The 19,699-nt window shown below is 35.8% G+C and overlaps 1 protein-coding gene across 5 annotated transcripts in view; it reads right to left on the bottom strand.

Annotated features, from left to right (window-relative positions):
* The window catches only part of LOC124162309 (SCY1-like protein 2), a 147,236-nt gene that overhangs the window by 40,680 nt on the left and 86,857 nt on the right, over window positions 1-19,699 (bottom strand). For all 5 annotated transcript variants that reach the window (XM_046538800.1, XM_046538818.1, XM_046538826.1 and 2 more), the window contains exons 3-4: window positions 1,268-1,388; window positions 601-696 (exon numbers count right to left, since the gene is read on the bottom strand). In XM_046538800.1, coding sequence (XP_046394756.1) covers window positions 601-696; window positions 1,268-1,388 — 217 coding nt within the window. The remainder of the gene's footprint in view (window positions 1-600; window positions 697-1,267; window positions 1,389-19,699) is intronic.

The raw sequence follows: 19,699 nt of genomic DNA, 5'->3' as shown, positions 1-19,699 counted from the left end.
ACAGAAGTGTTATCAAAGCTTATCCAAAAGTATTTCACAAGTGTATTTTTTATTTTAGAATGGGAAAATAAATCTGTATTTGAAATACAAAATACAATTTACACTTAGGTCATGCATTTGAAATACTAATTACAAATAACAAATGTATTTTAAAAACATATTTCAAAATACTATTTCATTCTTTTACACGTTGCCTTAAGCGCAAGCATACAAAAAATACTTTTGAAATACTGCCCAGCCCTGAATGAGACTTAGTTGAGGATGAAGTTCTCGTATTATTAAAGACCAAAGAAACGCTTAACATGGCGAAAAACGAACTATTTGATCCATAACTATGGACAATATTAGATTTCTTCCCAGCCAATTACTTTTCCCGAAGTTGAACTAGAATTTGATTCTCTTTCCGTTTCTTATATGCCTCTTTTACGTTTCTTTCGTCGATAGAGTCAGTAAGACGCTTTAAATACTTGCGGATCATGTCAGAACAAAGGATCGTGCTGAAATGATCTACTTCTCGGAGGAGATGAAGAGAGCCTAACGACCGGGAGCAAGGTTTAAGTGCCCACTTTACTCGGAGGTAATGGAGTGAGTGGTACTCACCGAGGTAATCAAGATCGGGTTGCGCCATTTTAGGTAACCGTGAGGTCCATGGCTGGCATGTTACTGGTTCCAGCCCATCCACGTCACTCACTCTCTCTGTGGATGAAAGTTAATGAATCACTACATATTTCAGTTTAAAAAATATAATTCCACTGAAATTTTTAGCCATTTTATAGCCCTTTGGGTTATATTTAAAACCTTTTCAGCATGGAATAAGTTCGATTTGGCTTGTATTCCCTCTGAAATTGACTTTAGCTTTTGACAAAATTTATGATGGGCAATCGCAAATAAAATCATATCGAGAATGTAAAAATATTTATTTTTTAAATCAAGTCGGTGTGATTCGATATTTGAAAAATAAGTTAAAACAAAAAACATTTATTTTGCTCAAAAGGTGAAATATTCATACCGTATTTGATGTTTCCCGGGCATTTTTAAAATTAAATTGGTATTCTTCCTTATCGCCGTTATTCAATTTTTCATTTAAAATAGAAATTTAGTTGTAAGTGAATTCGTATGAAAAATAAACATATCTGCAATTTGCTCTGCAGCATTCAATACCAAAATCGTCTTTCTGCTCAAAACAGCCCATAATATGACATCTTCCAGAAATACTAAGGCCAGTAAACATCGGAAACAACAAACAGAATCAATCTGTCAAGCTCACCCGTGAACTCAAGTCCTCCAAGCTTCCAAGTTCCTTTCTTCGTCACTAGAATACTGCTCGGGCACACATTTCGGTGGATGACATGCCCAGAGTAGTGTAAGAATGATAAGGCCTCGGTGATCTGCAACAAAAATGGTCTTTATCAATCCTCTTTGTTAAAATAGATGTGATGTTGGGGCTTTTTGTTTGGTGATTCATTAAGCTCGCTCACTTAATTGAAACATATGTTCCCAATGCAAATCAAGAACTGATGTTCGACTACCACGTAATCCCCTCTAAAAGCTGATCCTTTTCCCTCCAAAACCTTGGTTACTTTAGGCTATTTCCTCTATTATTCAAAAATATATAACCTCAGTCTCTCTTATCCTCATCGCTTCCAAAGCCTCTTCTCTCCTCATCAAGTACACCTCTGCTCCAGAGAGCAATTAATCAGGGAAAAGATAGTTGATAGATAGGTTGAAAAGATACTTATTCTGTATCATTCGCAAAGTCTTTTTACGTTCTACTATCGTATGCACTACCATTCGTCTATTGAGTAGTCGAATCTTTCAAAATTTCAACCCCACAACTTTTTCGACTCCTCGTCTATGCTACTCCTGCTGGCCTATTAGTTGCGTGCTATCCTTTCAGTGGCTGTCCTAGTACCAGTGGTCGCACTCTTCTTCTCTTTGGCCTCTTTTGTTCATCAAAATGAGCCACCTTGAGCCACCGATTTTATTAATATTTAGAAACGTACATCATACATTATTTATTCTTGCAACACAATTTTCGTGCATGTGGGTACTTTCTTACACCTATTATCTACTCCCTTTTTGTATTCTTTGCATAGTTAGCCATTTCGGAAGATATTACTATTGCTTCATCCACCGCAATCCTTAACACCGCGACAAGTTCATTGTCCAATAAAAAGGAAAAGCATGCGTATTAGATGTTAGTCGGTGCATTTCAACCAGAGACGGGTAGAGTACCATAAAAAAGCTACTGGACTCAATGTTGTTACTTTTTTAAAATCTGTATTCAGTAACAAGTACCAAAATTTTCAACAAGTAACCAGTAACAGTTACTATTAATGCTACTGTTAGAGTTTGTAAAATATTTTGAAAACTGTCTGCGATATTCAAGCAGGAAGATCTATTGAATGTATCCTTGATAAACAAAGTTTAATATATACTTTTGGTTGGTACTTCTACAGAGCTACCCGCGAAGGAATTCGTAAGTTCACGCAAAGTTTTTGGTATTACCAGTCGGTGCAATCTGAAAGTAACAATTACTTTCAGAAAACAATGAGCATATTTCAGGTAATAGTTATATTTTTTCAAATTTAACTATTGAAAGTAAAAAATACCTGAAATATAAGTGTTACTTTTCGTCGTAAATATAAGATTTCCGATCAACATTTAACTAAAGATGAACAATAAATTAAGAATGTATGTTTTTATGGCAAGATATTGCTCATGGTTTATTGGTTATTGGTTAAAATAAAATGAAAATATTGCAATCTTATGCTTCATCCAAAATAGAACGCGTGACCCTTTTTTATTTCAACAGCGTGTCATAACTGCAAACTTACTCAAGTTACAAAAATAAAAAATTATCAAGAGGAAAAAACTAATTTATTTCACACTTTGGGTTATGATATGCCAGGTCTTTATGATTTGCTACTACATAGAAGAAATGAGGTTCCTTAAATTGGAAATTTTATTTCGCTCCCAGAAAAAGCTTAATGGTTGGGTGAAGAGTGAAATTGGAAGTCGAAAATAGAAAAAGTTATGATTGACTTCCTTTCGATGATACTTAAAAAGTTCTCTCTTGCAGCTTTCCGAAGTCACTAAGACATATCTTAATCACCAACTTCAATGGATTGCTTGAAAAAAGATTGAGTAAGATATTTACTTCATGAAGGCCCATTCTGAAATGAAAATCACTCGGAGTTCTATGTTTGGTTACACAAATTCAAGCTAATTCCATAGGCGTAATATCCGATTTATAACACATTTACCCGATATTAATTTTGAAATACATCGGCATCGTCGCAAAAAAGTAGATTTGTTTAAAAGGGCTCCAATTATCCCAGCTGCTATTATTTTGCGAATAATGCTGAACATCTTATTTTTATAAAGGTCATAATGCATTAAATCGATTATAAATTTAAATTTTCTTTCAATTCATGAAAAATTAAATAACATGGCCAGGACTAATCCTCTGCGACAAACCAAAGTATATTTTAGGCATGCGGTGTAGCAAAAAACTCTTAACTAGTGATTTTTAATCAAAGCTTTTATTTTACTGATATTTTACGTTAGAGGTTTAAAGATAGTTTAAATAATACGGTGCTTTTTCCTCGGAGTTTTTAAGTACTCCATTTTCCTGGCATAACTATATAATTTCTTTCCCTTCATCACTCTAACTTGACGATATTCCACAAATTTGAGACAACGCATTAAGTATTTACCTTTAAACGGCCTTGATACTTCAGTTATTAACTTGAATTTCGAATAGCTATCTATAGGCCATGTGTTCAACTACCACTCACTGGTTTAACTCTAAGGTTGTTAGGATAGGTGAGGGTAAAACTCTGGCTTGAGCTCCCCACAGACTAAGTCATGAATGCCTAAATGTAACAAATTCTATGAACGGGGCCCAGTTCCTCTCCCTGAAAACCGGAGCATTAATATTTATGACGTAATCGCTTAGGAAAAAAATAAATGCTTTGAGGTTTAATTCCACCACTCTCCGGAAATTTCCATATGCTCCCTCCCTCCCTCTGCTATTTCGCCACGCGCCCCCTTCCTCTGTAAACCGATGCCTCTATCGCCTCTTCCGCCTCCCTCTTTCCCTCCGTCTCTCCTCTTTTAAGGGACTAAAGGGAACACTTTCTCCAACCCCGCCCCTCTCCATCGCAAAAGGGGGATTTTCGGGGATGGGATTTCCCCAGTGGATGTGTCGCATATCGCTTTCCGTCGGTGCGTGAGGCGAGATGAGATGGTAGTACGGTGGAATGGAGAGGAAGGGATGGAAGGGGTGTTGGCGATAGATTGGGGAACACACGCGAAGGAAATACATACACGAGAGCCCTCATCGGACTGTACGACTGCGACCAATATTGAAATGGCAAAAACCTAGAGCCCGTGATAAATTTCATGGTGGTAATAATAAGAAAACATTGAAAGAAAGAAATACTTGAAATTTTTCATGATTTTCCACGATTATTGCAATAATAATTTTAAAGTATTTCTTTCTTTCGATATGGAAAAATTCCACTCCGTCACGCTTGGTTTTCCTGACTTTACTAAAACAAATCTTTTTTTGGGACGAGATTAAGACTAGGAACTCCCCTTTATTACATATAACTCCTCGCTATTGAACTAAAACCAAATATTTACAAATAAATTCAAATTAAACTTTGTCATTTCAAATTATTCATGAAAATTTTTTAATACAGTCAAAGATAAGAAATATGTATAATTGCAACAAATAACGTGGTGATACTGAAAATAAGTTAATAGAAAATCTAATGAAATAGCAAAAATATTAATAAAAAGTGAAGGAAGATGTCTACCTTTGTGGGAAAAACGTAAGCATTTTGATGGATACATCATTTTCGGATAAAAACTTCACTTCAGGTGACAACCACACAAGAAGGTGGTGTGGAAAACCTACTAAAACTGGATGGCTTTGTTTGGCAGACTACGATTATAGCGTTTCTTTCTGTGCTAATGATTTCTATTGGCAATTTTAACTTGCCATTACATTATTTGCATTCAATTTATGCTCACGAAGAAAGTATCAGAATGTAAACCTTTTGATTACACTGAGATTATACTAGGGCAATGTTTCAATAGATATATAACAAACAGAAAAATTACAATGGAACAACTCTTTGATGGAATATGAAGTATTACAACCAGAGGATTTTTACACTCAGAAACAAAATTAGAGCATCGTAAAGGTAAACAATCAATCCTGTCAATTATTTCTTTTTTCCTAAAATTTAATTTGGTCCATTGAACTTGAATAAAAAAATCGATCCCCAAAGGTTTAATTGATACTTTTCTTTCGTCTAAAAGCACTTAATTTAATGTTTCTCTAAGTAATGTTGGTAATGTTGTTAAGTTGGGAATTTTCAATGCTGGCCTCTGGTTTCGGTTACCGCGCAGCTATCACGCGCGCTCTAGTGTACATTTCCTCTGAGGGTACCCAGGCATGGCCTTTGGTAGGCATGTAGGGAGTGATAGGGCTGGGCCCTTACAGAGAGACTACAAATATGGAGAGCGAGAGTTTGGTGAGGGCGAATGTTGACTCGCTCCCGCCGGCAACGACAGCGCAGATCACTCAATCGGCCAGACTTTCCCGTTCTCTCTCTTCCTCTCCCTCCCCTTCGCCCACACCCTCCTCCCCCAATCGCCTCTGTGGTTCTACTCGAATGCTTCCTCTGCGTCCTACGATTCCCGTGCGCTGGAGGATATCCGATTCAGTAAAAAAAAAAGAGTTCGAAATTATTCATGTCTGGAGTATCTCAACCGCCACACTTATGCGTGGCCAGCAGAAGGTCTGGGAAGAGTATCAGTGCATCCAAACTTCACATCTTGTTCAAATCAATTCTGTCATACGATTCGTAGTGAAATATACATAACATAAAAAATTGGTAGTAAAAACTTGGGTTTTCATTATGAAATTTATTTTTGACCGGTTTTGATTTTACAGTTCATCATCAGACAGAGCTTAAGGCGACCAATTCCTCTAAATGCACGAAAAAACTACCGTATCGCAGAGGCTCTACATTTCCCCTTCTGACCCACTCGCACTCCCGGTCCTCCTCAATCAACTTCCCCAAAATATTTGCCTGTGTACTGCCTAGTGACTAATTCAAACAGGTTGCAAATGGATTTCGAACGAAATTACGAAATTTTAGCTCCCATTTTTTTAAGATGTTCACATCCTGTCCCTAATTATTAGGGAATGGTTAATTCATTCTTCATAAGTGACAGGATAGTGCACTGGGCTCTTCCCCATGGTGCTGAGGAATGTAATGGTAGTGAACGGGGAGTAAAATTTAATCACAGTTTAATGGTTATCATCATTAGCAGCCAAATAATTCAATAAGCACATTTATGCAAATGTTTTGCGTTCACATAACTCCTCCTTGATCTGTTGGGTAGAAATTACTAACCACACTTGTCGTACGATTTTTCTTGCACTGGTCGTTCTAACTCACTGACGCTCAGTTTAGATTGCGGAAAGTTGTACAGTTGTGATACTTACGTTGAAGACCGTTTTGGGCAAGCTTCACAGTTTGAGTTCGGTTGTTTATGTATGGAGTTAGAAGTTTTGGAGCTCGTACAGCCGTCTGATCTGCATCCCTATCACTCAGAGAGCCACATGAACATTGGCGTGTTGAAGGAACAGGCATTACGCCCCATGTGATTTTGCCACTCCTGCTCCTCTTCGAGAGTTTGGAATGTTTACTCTAAGTCTGCTACACGATTTAATTCTCAAATTGAATTCATAGACGGAAATAGATTTCAGGAAAGGTCGCGGAGTTGTCGTCTTACCGAAATGTTATGTTCGAGATGCAAGGGAAGTGAGGATAAGGAACGAGGAAGCTTAGCGACGCTGGTAGTTCAGCAATAGTGACACTGCCTGCTTTCCTCGCTTCTTTCCGTGAAAAGAATTTCGATGCTTTAACGTCTTTAACGTATGCAATTTGAGATGAGGAAAACGTTGGGGTAGGCAAGGACGAGTCGTCAATTTTGAATTGAAAGAAATTTAATTTTCGTAAACGAGCCCATACCCTGTTTCCAGAATAGGAATAAAATTTTATTTTTATTGCTACCAAAAGTATATTTTAGTTTGTTTATACATAGTCAGATTAGTGGGGCTCAGAATGAGTGAGTACAGCATAAAATAAAAATTATTTAGGGTAAAATGACCATGAAATATCCACGGAGTACTTTGGAACCCACTGCAATAAATATTATGGAAATCGCTGGCTCATAAAAATAAGACATTGTGTGTTCTGCTACCTCTAAAAATGTTTTAGTTTTAGATACGTCCCTCATATTCGTCATTGGTCTTAGTCCAAAGAATGTTATGAACGAATGTTATCAAATTTAAGCACCTATCCTTTACCACTCAAAACCGTTAACTCCATCGTGGAAAACCCCTAACAAACTTATTTTTAAGTAAGAATGTTACATAAGTAATTATGTTACATGTTTTTGCATAAGTACTTATGTGTATCGTTAACCCCTCCTAGTAAAATATAAATCACGATGAATATTTGGTCTTACATATCGATGGTGAAAACTCACTGGAAAAGTCCGTGATCGTACCTTCAAGACCTCATTTCTATAAGAATATTGGTATCGTTTCCATTGCGGTTTCCTTCCGCTTTTACACCGACTATTCCTAGGATTCATGCAGCATTGGAGGAACTGTAAATTAGCGGCAGCTGAAAATCAATAGTGAACCGAAGCACAGTCACGGAGATCTCTTTCTCACAAGTTGTCATATCATTTTTTATCAAAATAATGTTTTTATATCTTCACCGACTTATTTTGTGGTAGAGACTTTGTAGTAGACTCTTCAGCCTATACAGATGGAATTCCGGGAGGCTATGTAAATTTTAGAGGCAGTAGAAGGTCTCTTACCCAGCGGCTCGCAACCTTTTTTTCATCCCGTACCCCTCTATATGTGCATAATTAATATTTGACCCCCAAAAATGTAACGCGCACATTTTATTATATAATTTCACTACGGGGAGGTGGAAATTTTAGTGATAAATAATTATGTAAATATAAACCTTGTTTTAAATACCCCATGTACCCTTCGGGTTTAGATGGAAGATGGGAATTTCTAGTCCCACACTCGTTCAATAAAGACGAATTATTATTATTAAATTATACATATCTCCTGGTTCAGAGATACACAGTTCCTAGTTTCCGCCATTACCGATTATTTTCGACGTACCCCCGACCGGTTCATAGCGTATCGGTAAGAGGCACGCGCACCACAGGTTGGGAACCGCTGCTCTAACCAATTAGGCTAGTTAATTCGTTTGAAGAGGAAATATTAGTAGAAAGAACTGCTCTTAATGACAGGGATGAACGTAGTAGAAAATGTATGAGGAATATGAAAAGCATGAGGAATAATTTTTGATGCGTTAATTCTGTTTGATTGGGAATTAAGCACCTACATATTGATTGTAACATCTTTCCCCATTTTTTTTAAATGAGCGGAAGGTGGGATGTCAGAAAAAAGCCTACAGTAAATAGTAAAACAAATGTGATACTGGCGATTGAAAATAGAATTTGAAGCTTCATCACAATGGTGCAATGAACGCCAATAAGACCGTAGAATGTGGGTGTGTCCCGCGCTTGTGTAATTCCATTTTTTTAAAGCGTGTGGAGAAATGGTGCGGCATGACTGTTTCTTTCCTGAAACCCAGATATTTTATTTGCTGTTGCTCTGCAAATTATTATTGCTTTCTAGTAAATTGAAGAAGAGGGATTCGTCTAAAAAAGAGTTCTAAAGGTCGCGGGATCCAACCCGCGGGTCCTTGTTTAGTGACCCATGGTCTTTTGAGTACAGAGTCAATTCAGCATTCTGGTTTTTTGAGATATGAATACAGTTCAATCGAATTTTAGCTTGATGTAATGCTGTAACGTGTGAGGGATCTAGAAGGTTCGAATCCTCCAAGAATGTTTTTGCGAGATGCGGTCTTTAGCGTTCCCTATTCGAATGACCTTGCATTATTTAGTATACACAAAATATGCGAAAAAAAAACTCGCCAAAACTTTTCCGGCCATGGTCTTCTTTAGTGAGTGGTTAAATATTCACTGAGAAAAATTCTTCGCTTTATAAAATATTTTTGCAGTCATTATATCCAAATAAATAATATTTTTATATCGAGGCTGGTTCTCGAGCTGACTCTATTTGAAACCATCGAAGTAGTGAAAGGCAATTCTTATCGGTTGAATAAGCTTAAATGTTTGCATCGAAAATATTTTATGCACTAATCTTGGCTCTAAGTAATAAAACCAACTTTAATTCAGGTTTTTATTGGCAATTTAAAATTCTTAAATCCGCACTGCTAATAGCAGCACCTTATTTTATTAGTCAGGTCACTAAATTCATAATTTATTACCTTATTTCATTAGTCAGGTCACTAAATAAACCATCCATCCATGGCTTGGAAGTGTGTTGGTAAATATTGTTATTCGTATGTAGCATTTCTATTTATTTGCCACACATGCTGTCATCCTGCATCAGGTAAAACCCTTAAATAATTTTTGCCAGAATTTTTGTGTGTATATAATTAAGTTTCCCTTCTAAATATATCGATCGCATTTTTGCTTATGTATTTTACATAATTATTTAGAATGCATCTAGAAACTCAACCTTGGCCTACACTTCGAGAATCAGTTGTTCAGTTGTCATGTTGTGATTAAATATTATCATCAGTAGAGGGTGTGATATATTTTATTTATTAAGGGCCTAGGATAGCGCAGCGATATAAGAAGAATCCCGGAAAGCTAATGGTCCATGGTTCGATTCCTGGCCGAGGGAAATTTTTCCCATCACAATTAGTGTGATACGTAGTGTGTGCTAAGATTTTAATGTGGATTTGTCCATCTTACTTGAAGGTTAGGTATTAGCATAAGTATGCGGAGTCAGTTGGATGCCCGCTAAGTCCTGCTTTCGCAAATGTATCTCTGCTAAATGTTAATCACCAGAGATACATCAATGCGACCCCAATATTGAAGTTACTGAAGGAAAAATAATGACATGATAATGGCGAAACATGATGAAATGAGAAATTATTGTGAGATACAGAAGTTTACATGGATATATTTTACTTTATTTTGATAACGAAAATAACTATGGAAAAACCCTCAAAAGTTCCCCTTAGTTGCAGAATTTAAAAAAGTATTATCAATGTTACTTTTTATTTTGTGACGAATTTCGATTTAAGAGCTTTCTTCTATTTATTTTAATGCCGATGGAGCAGCCTTGATTATTAGCAGTGCATTCTTATTTTAAATCTCTAGAATTTCTTGAAATATTCCGGTCTTCTTATTATTTTTTTCTTTTACTCCCTGCTTTAAGAGCCACATGACAAAGGCAGCCTAATTGTTTCCTTCAATCTTTCATGCTCCCCCTCCGTTGTACACGTCCCTCAAAACATTTCATTATTGATTTCGCCCGGCTTGTGACATAAATAGACTCCACTTCCATTAAAAAAAAGAATCACCCACCCTATAAGCGAACCATTTCCTCAGTAATAGCAAATTGGAGATAATTTTGCAAAGAAGATTTTCCTTTTCTCCCCAAGCGTGGGTATTGGCGTCTTATCCCCAACGTTCTTATTGATTCTTGAATATTTTATCTTGAATACTTCCCGTTCTCGTCTTTTCTCATAATAAAAAATGTTACTCCAAATCTTCCATTGCTTTTGCCGAGTAATTTAATCTTTCTTATTTTTACTCTTTTGAAAAGGGGAAAGCTTTCGTTCGATTAATTATTTTTTTGGGACCGCCGCCGCCGTGATAACGACATGCTTTCAATTGTCTCTTGATTACACATTGGAAACGCTCTCATGAATTTGTTCGTGGCTTATAAAACAGTAAGTAGCTTACACAAATACGGAGTGGGTAAAATTTTTCATAACTTCTTGAGACATGCCTAATTTTACGATAGTACCTATGCACACTGTCAAGATATTTAGTAAGGGTAAGTGTTAAGTTTAGTAAGAGTCATGCGAGTTCAAAGGTGATTTATCGCATTATCTTTAATTTATGATCAAAGATTTCTGCCTGTATTGTTGTCCTGACTATTGCCTGGGAATAAATCTCTTGACCTGGATCAAATTAATGCCTTGCAGTGCAAGGATAGTTAGTATGAATATAACTGAAACAGGAACATCACGGCGCTACTTAGTTTATTGTCAAGTTTTTCGTCTGCTTGACCAGAATAAAATGTTTTCATGTATTCTTTATTTAAAACTTTACATTTGGATGTTGCTATCTGGTCTTTCCTCATAATTTCAATAACGACACAGCGTTCCAACTCCCTAGATATGTAGGCCGTTCAATTAGTCCTTCACAAGGTTGTGTTGCCCATAAGATGATAGCTATTTTATCTCAAGCACATATCTGAATTTGTCTAGCTTGTATATATTTTATTATTTATTTGCTAAGCTTAAAATACTAATCTGGATTATTATATGGCTTATCATTGCAATAAAGAAATGTATGAGGGTATAATCATAAGCAAATTTAAAAAACGTTCATCGATAAACCAGAAAAAGTACATATTAATTTATTTTCACTCAAGAGTATCTTGACAAGTGGATAGCAAACAAAGTTATGTAGGCTAGGGAATATTTTGAGGATTTGATAGTCGGCTTCATAGACAATGAAGCAAAAATAACAGGGAAATAAAATACCCATTACATTATTTTTATTTACTTCTCATGCCTGATTTTAGCCAAATTATCCAAATTACTTGCTTCAACTTGCATTTTCAAATGCATAAAAAAGTACATCGCGGATCAATAATCTAACCACTGACATTTGAATTTTTTATGTCCTTAAGCTTCTTTTTTTCATGTTTACAAAATTTTATCGGTATAAAAACGTCACTACTTAGTGATACTCTTTGAAATTCATGTAATTGAGAGACTAACCAATATTTTCACTTTGAAAAAGTTTTTCATGTTTCTAAAAATCATGTTGTCTGAAATTTCTGTTTTTCAGCAATAATGAGTAAAATATCGAGTTTTTTAAAATAATTTTTTCATCCATTGCTCTTAGTGGCAAGTAGATCAGGAATTACAGATAATTATAAATTTATAAAGACTGTTAATTTTTATAAATTTTCATTTTTATTATTTTCAGTGAAAGGAGATAATTTGCTTTAATCACTTCAACGAAGCGAGGACTGGCTCCGGATTTACTTCGTTTACACTGATACCCTTCGACCAATTCAGCTTTTGCCACTTCCATTAGGGGCAATTGATCCAGCAAAATTATCTCAAGGTCATCATAGTTCAGAGTACCGATAATTGCCACTAAGGTGAGCTTAAAAAAGTAAATGCATTGTTTTAATCGATCAAAAACGTATGGAAATGAGCGATTTTCAAAACCCCCACTGTAAACAGAGCATTTGAATGGTAATGAGTTGTTTTAATTACATTTTGTAATCTATAAACAGTGGCAGATGCAAGTGAAGTTTACTGCTTAATCGGTTCAATCGCCTTATATCAAATATTTAGTAATGACTTGGTGTTGGCATTGATAAAATATGGCATATCTGGGAAAAATTAAGATTTTTTTGAACGGCAAAAAAATTAAAAGTTTTTTTTTGAAAGCGATTGAAATGCAACGAGGAAAGTGTACCTATCTCTCTGTTGATGAATTTAGCTTTCTTTAAATTGTTTAGCGTCTATGGATTAAGTTCTTATTTTTAGTGTTGAATTAAATAGGTATTCAGTGCTGCTGAAGCTAAAAACATACACACATAATTCTGATCATTACCCCAAAAACTTTCATAAATATTTTCAACTGTTTCAAAAATGATTTTTTTTATTATTTCAGGCCCTAGGTCCGTAAATGTTCGGGTTATTTTCACGCGTTAAACTTATATTGTTAACAGTGCCAGGAGTCCCTTCGTTGAAGTTATTTACATTCATAATTCTTACTTTTGCATATGTTGTTTATATTAAAATTAAGTGTAAATTTACGAGCATATAATTGTGTATATTATTAGGATATGTCTGGCTTACTGCTTCGGAGGAAATACAATGGCTCTCCGGGACTAGCGTTAAAGAATGCAAAATTCAAGAGTCTACGTAATTAATTAGAAGCTGAATCATCAAAGAAGGAGGCAAAAGCTACGAAAAAAAACGTCTGCTTCATTGTATGAAAAAATGTTCAGCTGGTTTAATTCTTTTGCCTCTACATGGGTATTTTACTTTAGACCTCGCTACAGGTAGAGAGAGAGAGAGAGTGAGAGAGTAGGGAAAAATATATATCCCAGCCAAGGAAAAAGAATCGAGTGACGGCTTCGTGAACGTCATTTCCACGTGCCGGCCAACATTTGAAGCGAGTTTTTCAAAAAAAATTTCTTTCCATTTTATTTCTTGCGTGCGTATGTCGGAGTTGAGAAGAGCTTGATTGTATTCAGGCCACCCACCACCTAGCACCTCTCATTTTTCCTCTCTGGGGTCCTCTCCTTCTGTCTCTTGACCCGACCTCAGCGCTATTCTCCTTTCGTCCTTTATTTTTTTGTGTTGCCGCCCGCTTATCGAGCGGAAGTGTAAAAATCAAATGGCGGTCCGATTTATATATTTTTTTCTTTCTATCGCCCGCCCCCTCACTTGCTTCCTTCATTGCTCTTCCCCGTGATGTTCCCGCCCGCCCGCCGGCCATTTTCTCTTTCGTCCCCGGGGGAAGCGAGTGATGAGAGGTCCAGGGGCCGTCCCGTGAGGGTTAAGGGCCACTGTGCAAACGAAAGTTTGGTCTTCTCTCTAGCTACTCTCATTTCCATATTGATATAGTGCCATCTTTTGAAGCGTAGAGTTCGCGAAGCTCGTGGAAAGAAGGAAATTTTTAGGATCTCAGTTTTTTTCATCAGTTGCTCCTGATGGTGAATGCTTGGTTTTCTCACAGAATAATATCGTTCTAGTTCATTCTATCTAGTTTTTCTGCATCAGACACTTATTTTTGTCGACATGAACATGATAGTTTGAGGATAAATATCGTAATAGCTCATATCTATACTTCAACTAGGAAACGATTCGGCGAAGTATTTCCGGGATTATTCGTAGGGCGTCTATTCGATCGCCATTTTGAGTCTATTCGACATTCTTCTTAATCTCCAGCCCATTGCCGAGATATTTATTCACTAATATAATACTCTTCTCCTACCACATAGTTCATTCATTTCGTCATCAACAAATATGCACGGCTATTTAGGAAATTTGAGGGACTCAATGAAAGGAATTGGAATTATGTTGCAAGAAAATGGGTTTGAGAGCTGGAAATAAGGAGAACATGATCTAGGTGCGATGGAATGTACTAATTGACGCCAGTTGAAGTCGAATTGAACGATTACTTCGAAGTTTACGCGAATAATCTTTTGTGAAATTTCTTACGAAATGGGGAGCGGAAAATTTACTGTCAAATTTACTGGTGCGGAAAATTCAATGAACTAGACAAATTATTCTGAGACTGGGTTATCTTTGAGATCTTTATTAATATTACCGTCTCACAAGCAAGAATAAATGATGATGCACTGGTCAAAACATTGATTTTGAGCTTTGATTCCATTTATCTAGTTACCCAAAGTTAGAAAAAACATGCTTGAATGTTACAATCATGGTAAGTTTTGTGTTCTTTTATCTATTTGTAATGATCTGAAAAGGTCGAAACCGGTCGATTTTTTTTTAATTAAATACATTGTGGAATACAATAAAGTTCATATTTGAACCTATCATGTCACCATTCCACAAAGTGAACTGTTTTACCATTGATTTTATACGTTTTGTCTTGCCTATAATACCTACTGTTACCGAAAATCAGCAGCTAAGAGGATAATTTTTGAGCTTTAATAAAGTTGATACGGGTACCCAAAATCGCCAAATATTTTGATTAATTGTTAAAATTATTTTGTTTTTTTTTATGATTTTATACATGCTAATATAGTAATTCACACCGTGGATTTATTATCATGTGAAAATTCTATAGCTATCATTGCGCTACGCTGCCGAGAGAAAAAGCCCAGCTCAGAGCACCTGTCCAACAACCCTGGGGACAGCACTGATGAGAGATTAAAGGGAGGAAGGGAACCGCGCAGGTGTACCCTACATGAATCGGAAGTGGACTCCAAACGGATCAATAAAGTCGATCCCGTAGGTATGAGGCAGCACGCGCAAACACGCGCGACTAGGTTTCCGTGTGTGTGTCTCTCTCTCTCTGCTCTCATGTTCTCGGTATTTCAACTGACCGCTTCACACGCCCCCTCCCATGCTGAGGCCACGGTGGATGCCCCCGAGTAAACACGTCGAAAGGGCGTAAATTCTCTGTTGTGGCTCGTAAAAGTCTGACACCCAACGGGCCACAATCTTTATATATGGTGTCCGGGTGGGAAGGGAATCAAAATTTTTGCTCCCTTTGCCGCAGAAACTGGGTGAGAAAGCCTTACTATGGGCAGCTTTGCGCGGTAGACAGCGATCGCTTTGTATTTATCTATTGATCAAAACGTGAGATGCTTTTATTTTCACGCGCACGTACTCCCACGGTATGCGATGGTACGCCTTTTCATTGACAAATAAATACGATGCGATTGATGGTATCCGAGTATAGGATTTTCATCCTGAGGTTATAACCCTTGCTGGTTGGGTTTGGGTTGGGTTTGGGTTGGGATGGGTGTGTTTTAGTTTAAGATCGGTTTGTAGAGTACCGTAATAAATGTTGTACGATAGTACCGTCAGACTGATGATCTTTATTCCTGACAAAATAGCAAACATTGTGCTAAGTTTTGCTTCAACTTTTTCTTTACTCGGTGACGTCTTTTATCACTGTAGGAAAAATAATTTTATGTACTGGTAGTAATTATTTAGTTAATTTATAAGATAATGTGAATTATCATTTTCACCAGCGGGACTCACAGATTCGTCGTAAGTTTTCAGTCGTTCTTAAAATTCTTGGGTACATGTGTCTTGGCTGAGTTCAGCAATCGTATTCAAGGATTATTGATTCAACGCTCAATGTTTCTTGAAAAACACAGCAAAAATATTTATAGACACGATGGTGCCATTGCTGTTTACCTGAATGACAACGCATGAAAAAGAACCTGTGTCTACAACCCCTATATATAATATTTTTTATAAAATTCTTAGCACTTTTCTAATGGGGACAGAAATTCTGCTTCTGATTGCGTCAGCAGTTTTCGCAAGACTCATGTTGTGTCTCGCAGCTGTTGTCGACGTAAGTAATTTGAAACCAGCAGTGTAATAAAACACATCATCAAGGAAAAGTATTTTGTGTGATTTATTATAAAATACTTCAATCTTATCAAGTCTGACTTTAACTTTGGTGACTACATAAAAGTTTACCACCGGCTAGTCCTAGGTTAAATTCATAAAATATGTATCTCATGTTGAAAATTAACTGTGTTTACCTTTTATCAATTTTTGTAAAACCACTTAAGACATCCAGGTGAACTGTAGTACTTTGATATCTGGACAAAAAAAGAATAATGAAGCCATCGTTCACTCAATACGAGAGTCAATCCCAGGTCAAGTATTGGTGTGTGAGGGTATAGTTCAGACTAAGCCACGGGCGTATGAATTTCACTTATTCTAGGTCTTGGGTCAGTTCCTTTCCATAAGCTTACCCCTTACTACAAGGCTTTTTCTTTGGGTGTGTCCGAAATGCTTCCCCTGAAATTTGACTCCGGGACCCTACGGTCAGTAGCTAAGGGATGTACCCACTGCGCTGCCTCACTCCCCCAAATGCGTTGCATAGAAATATGAATCGCTAACTGCAGAAAGGCATCATTTCCAAGAAGGACGATTTATCTTTTTTTATTTAAATCGTTGCTAGGTGCAAGACTGAACGTTTCCTATAGTCCAAGAAATGAAGCAAATTTTTCAAACTGGATGGATTTACCTGAAATTTTGACAGTAGGTAGATAATAATAGAAGGATCAAAATCTATATCATGCCGACGGGCGCTTTTACCCTGGGGGTGGTTTCCACCCCATCTGGGGTGTGGAGATTTTTTATTAAATTTTGACCATAGGAATCGATATAAAAACTAATTATAAGCAAAAAATATTAGTTGCATTCCTTTTGTAACATTAATATTTTTCGAGTTATTCGCGATTGAAAGTTACATTTTTTCGTCGAAAAAATCAACGTTTTTTATTGGTTATACGCAAATAACTTTAAAAATATGCATTAATCAAGAAACTATAAAAAATAAAATTGCAGCTTTTAAAACAGCGAAGAAAGTTCTTTATGTTTCCTTGGCAACCAGTACGAATCCAGATACGGCTTGTTAATGACTAGCTTTTGTTTGTTAAACGCCATATTTTAGACATTCGATGTCAAATAGCAGGAAAACTATGAATTTTTCGGGAATTTTTTAAATAATATGTTTTAATTTGTTTTACAACCTTTCTTTAGAAACATAAAATAAATCTCTAACAAGAAATTTGAGTGAGTTATGATAAAAATAAAGTCAGTCTTTACTTTTTTCTACGAAAATATCAGTGAAAACAGCAACCGAATTACCACCGTATCTAATTGATCGTATTCCTGTAGCAATTCTCTTTATTTAAATACTATCCATAGATTGTAAAATTTGCATAAATTTAAAATCATTAGTTTTGAAAAAAATTGATCTAATAGTGAAAAATGATTTTCTTCAATTTCGTAAAAGATGCTCTTTTTTCAAAACAACTCCAAAGATAGTGGAGATACGATGACTTTCTCGAAAAACAAATTGTAGCTTTTATAGTTTCATGTATTTATTTGTTTAAATTTCCTGTTTAATATATATTTTGTGAAATATGGCCCTTTTTAAGTCTCTATTTACAAGCAAGCATCACCTTATTTGAGCTCTTCAAACTCGCCCCCTTTCAAAACTAAGATATTAAAAGGAATTAATTTTACATAGCCTTTTGTCCATAAAAAAAACTATAGAATAATTTTTAAATAAACTTTTTATTATCAAAAACAAGGAACTATATTTAAAAAACCAATCAACTTCTTTTTGAAAATTTCGAGAAGCACATTTCAGAGCATCATAATCCACATTACTGGTATATACTTTGTGTGCTACACGGTTGGCAATGACGTAAACACTCAAATTGACATCAAAATAAACACACATACCCGTAATATGTCTATAAATGCATATGCATGTGGGTATGTGTGCGCTCGCACGCGTGTAGTAAGTGTGCATGTGTGCTGCGGAAAGACGCCATACAGTATCTGTCATATCGTGTTATATGTACTGTATTGATAAATATCGATTTTGTTTTTAACCATTGGACACCATTAAAATGAAAAATCCGATTGCACCTGAAAAAATTCCCAAAACATTTTTTTATAATCACAAAAAGGGTGCACCGTGTCATTTGGCTGAAGTAAAGTGTAATATTATTGAAATTCTATTTCTTCTGGGTGCTCTAGTGTACAGTATTAGAAGAAGACGAGGATGACGACGACGATAATTATATAAATGAAGATGATAAAAGTTTGTTTTATCTGTGCTTGTATAAGTTTTACTTTTGTCTATGTATATAAATATTTAATGTGTTTTTGTGTGCATAAACTTTTGTGTTTAATTTTAGTTTTTTCCTATTTACATCTATTAAAGTAGTTTACAAGCTTTACAATGCTACATGGGGTGATGTTTAAGGGTTGAAAAGTTGCAAAACAAAATTATTACATATACTGAAATAACAAAATTCTTAATTTAAAACACTGTGAGGAATAATTATTTTTTAGGGTAAATAATTTTTTCACAATTACCCCCACTAAGGGTTGATTTTTAAGGGTTGAAATATTCTGAAATTATGTTCCAAATCATAAAACAATCATTATTCAACTAATCCAACGTAAATTTTACCCATATAAAAATTTCAAGCGTAGTTTTTTTTAACTTTTGGCATTTAGGGGTTGTTTTCACCCCTAAAAAATAAAAAGCACCAATCGGCATAGTATATATTTTAAAGTAGAGGATAGGATTAGTCTAATCCCAAATTTTTATGCAAATCCATTCATTTTGAAAAAAATTGCAAGGTTTTGCACATTTATGAGCTTCATTTCCTGGACTATTACTAAAAGGGAACATGTCATGCTAATAACATCGAGCATGTGTTTCCATAACATTTTTCCTTTTAGTAGGAAACGTTGAGTCTTGCACCTGGCAACAACTTAAAGAAGAAAAAAGAAAAATCGTCCAACTAGGACATGATGCCTTTCTGCAGTTAGCAACTCATAATACGTTAAACTGATTCAGACGTTACGTAGTGAAAGTTTGACAAAATGAAATGAAAAGTAATTGCGCTTTTCCAAAATAATTGAAAAATCAGCATAACATTATTTTTTATCCAGATTCAGAACTTCAGGAGAAAAAATTTAATATTGTTGTTATTAGTTCACATGGGGGTATAAATTTGACATTTCGTCATATTCATAGTTTTTCAGTATATAATTATACTATTTTAGCATTCTACCGATTAAGGCAGTTTTCCATTTTATTTTAAGAAGCATTCTGGTTGTCTCCCCTCCTTTCTTGGACTTCCCTTTTCAATTCACAAAAGGCCTACTGCGTTTCATTCTATACAATAATCCCATTCTCTTCCTCCCTCTCCCTAGTTAACACAATATTTTACCTTCTAACGCTGTTTTCAACA

Source organism: Ischnura elegans, chromosome 1 (genome assembly GCF_921293095.1).
Source record: "Ischnura elegans chromosome 1, ioIscEleg1.1, whole genome shotgun sequence".
NCBI classification, from domain to species: Eukaryota; Metazoa; Arthropoda; class Insecta; order Odonata; family Coenagrionidae; genus Ischnura; species Ischnura elegans.
The sequence above is the reverse complement of the archived record's forward strand: the minus strand, read 5'-3'. Positions and strand labels throughout refer to the sequence as shown.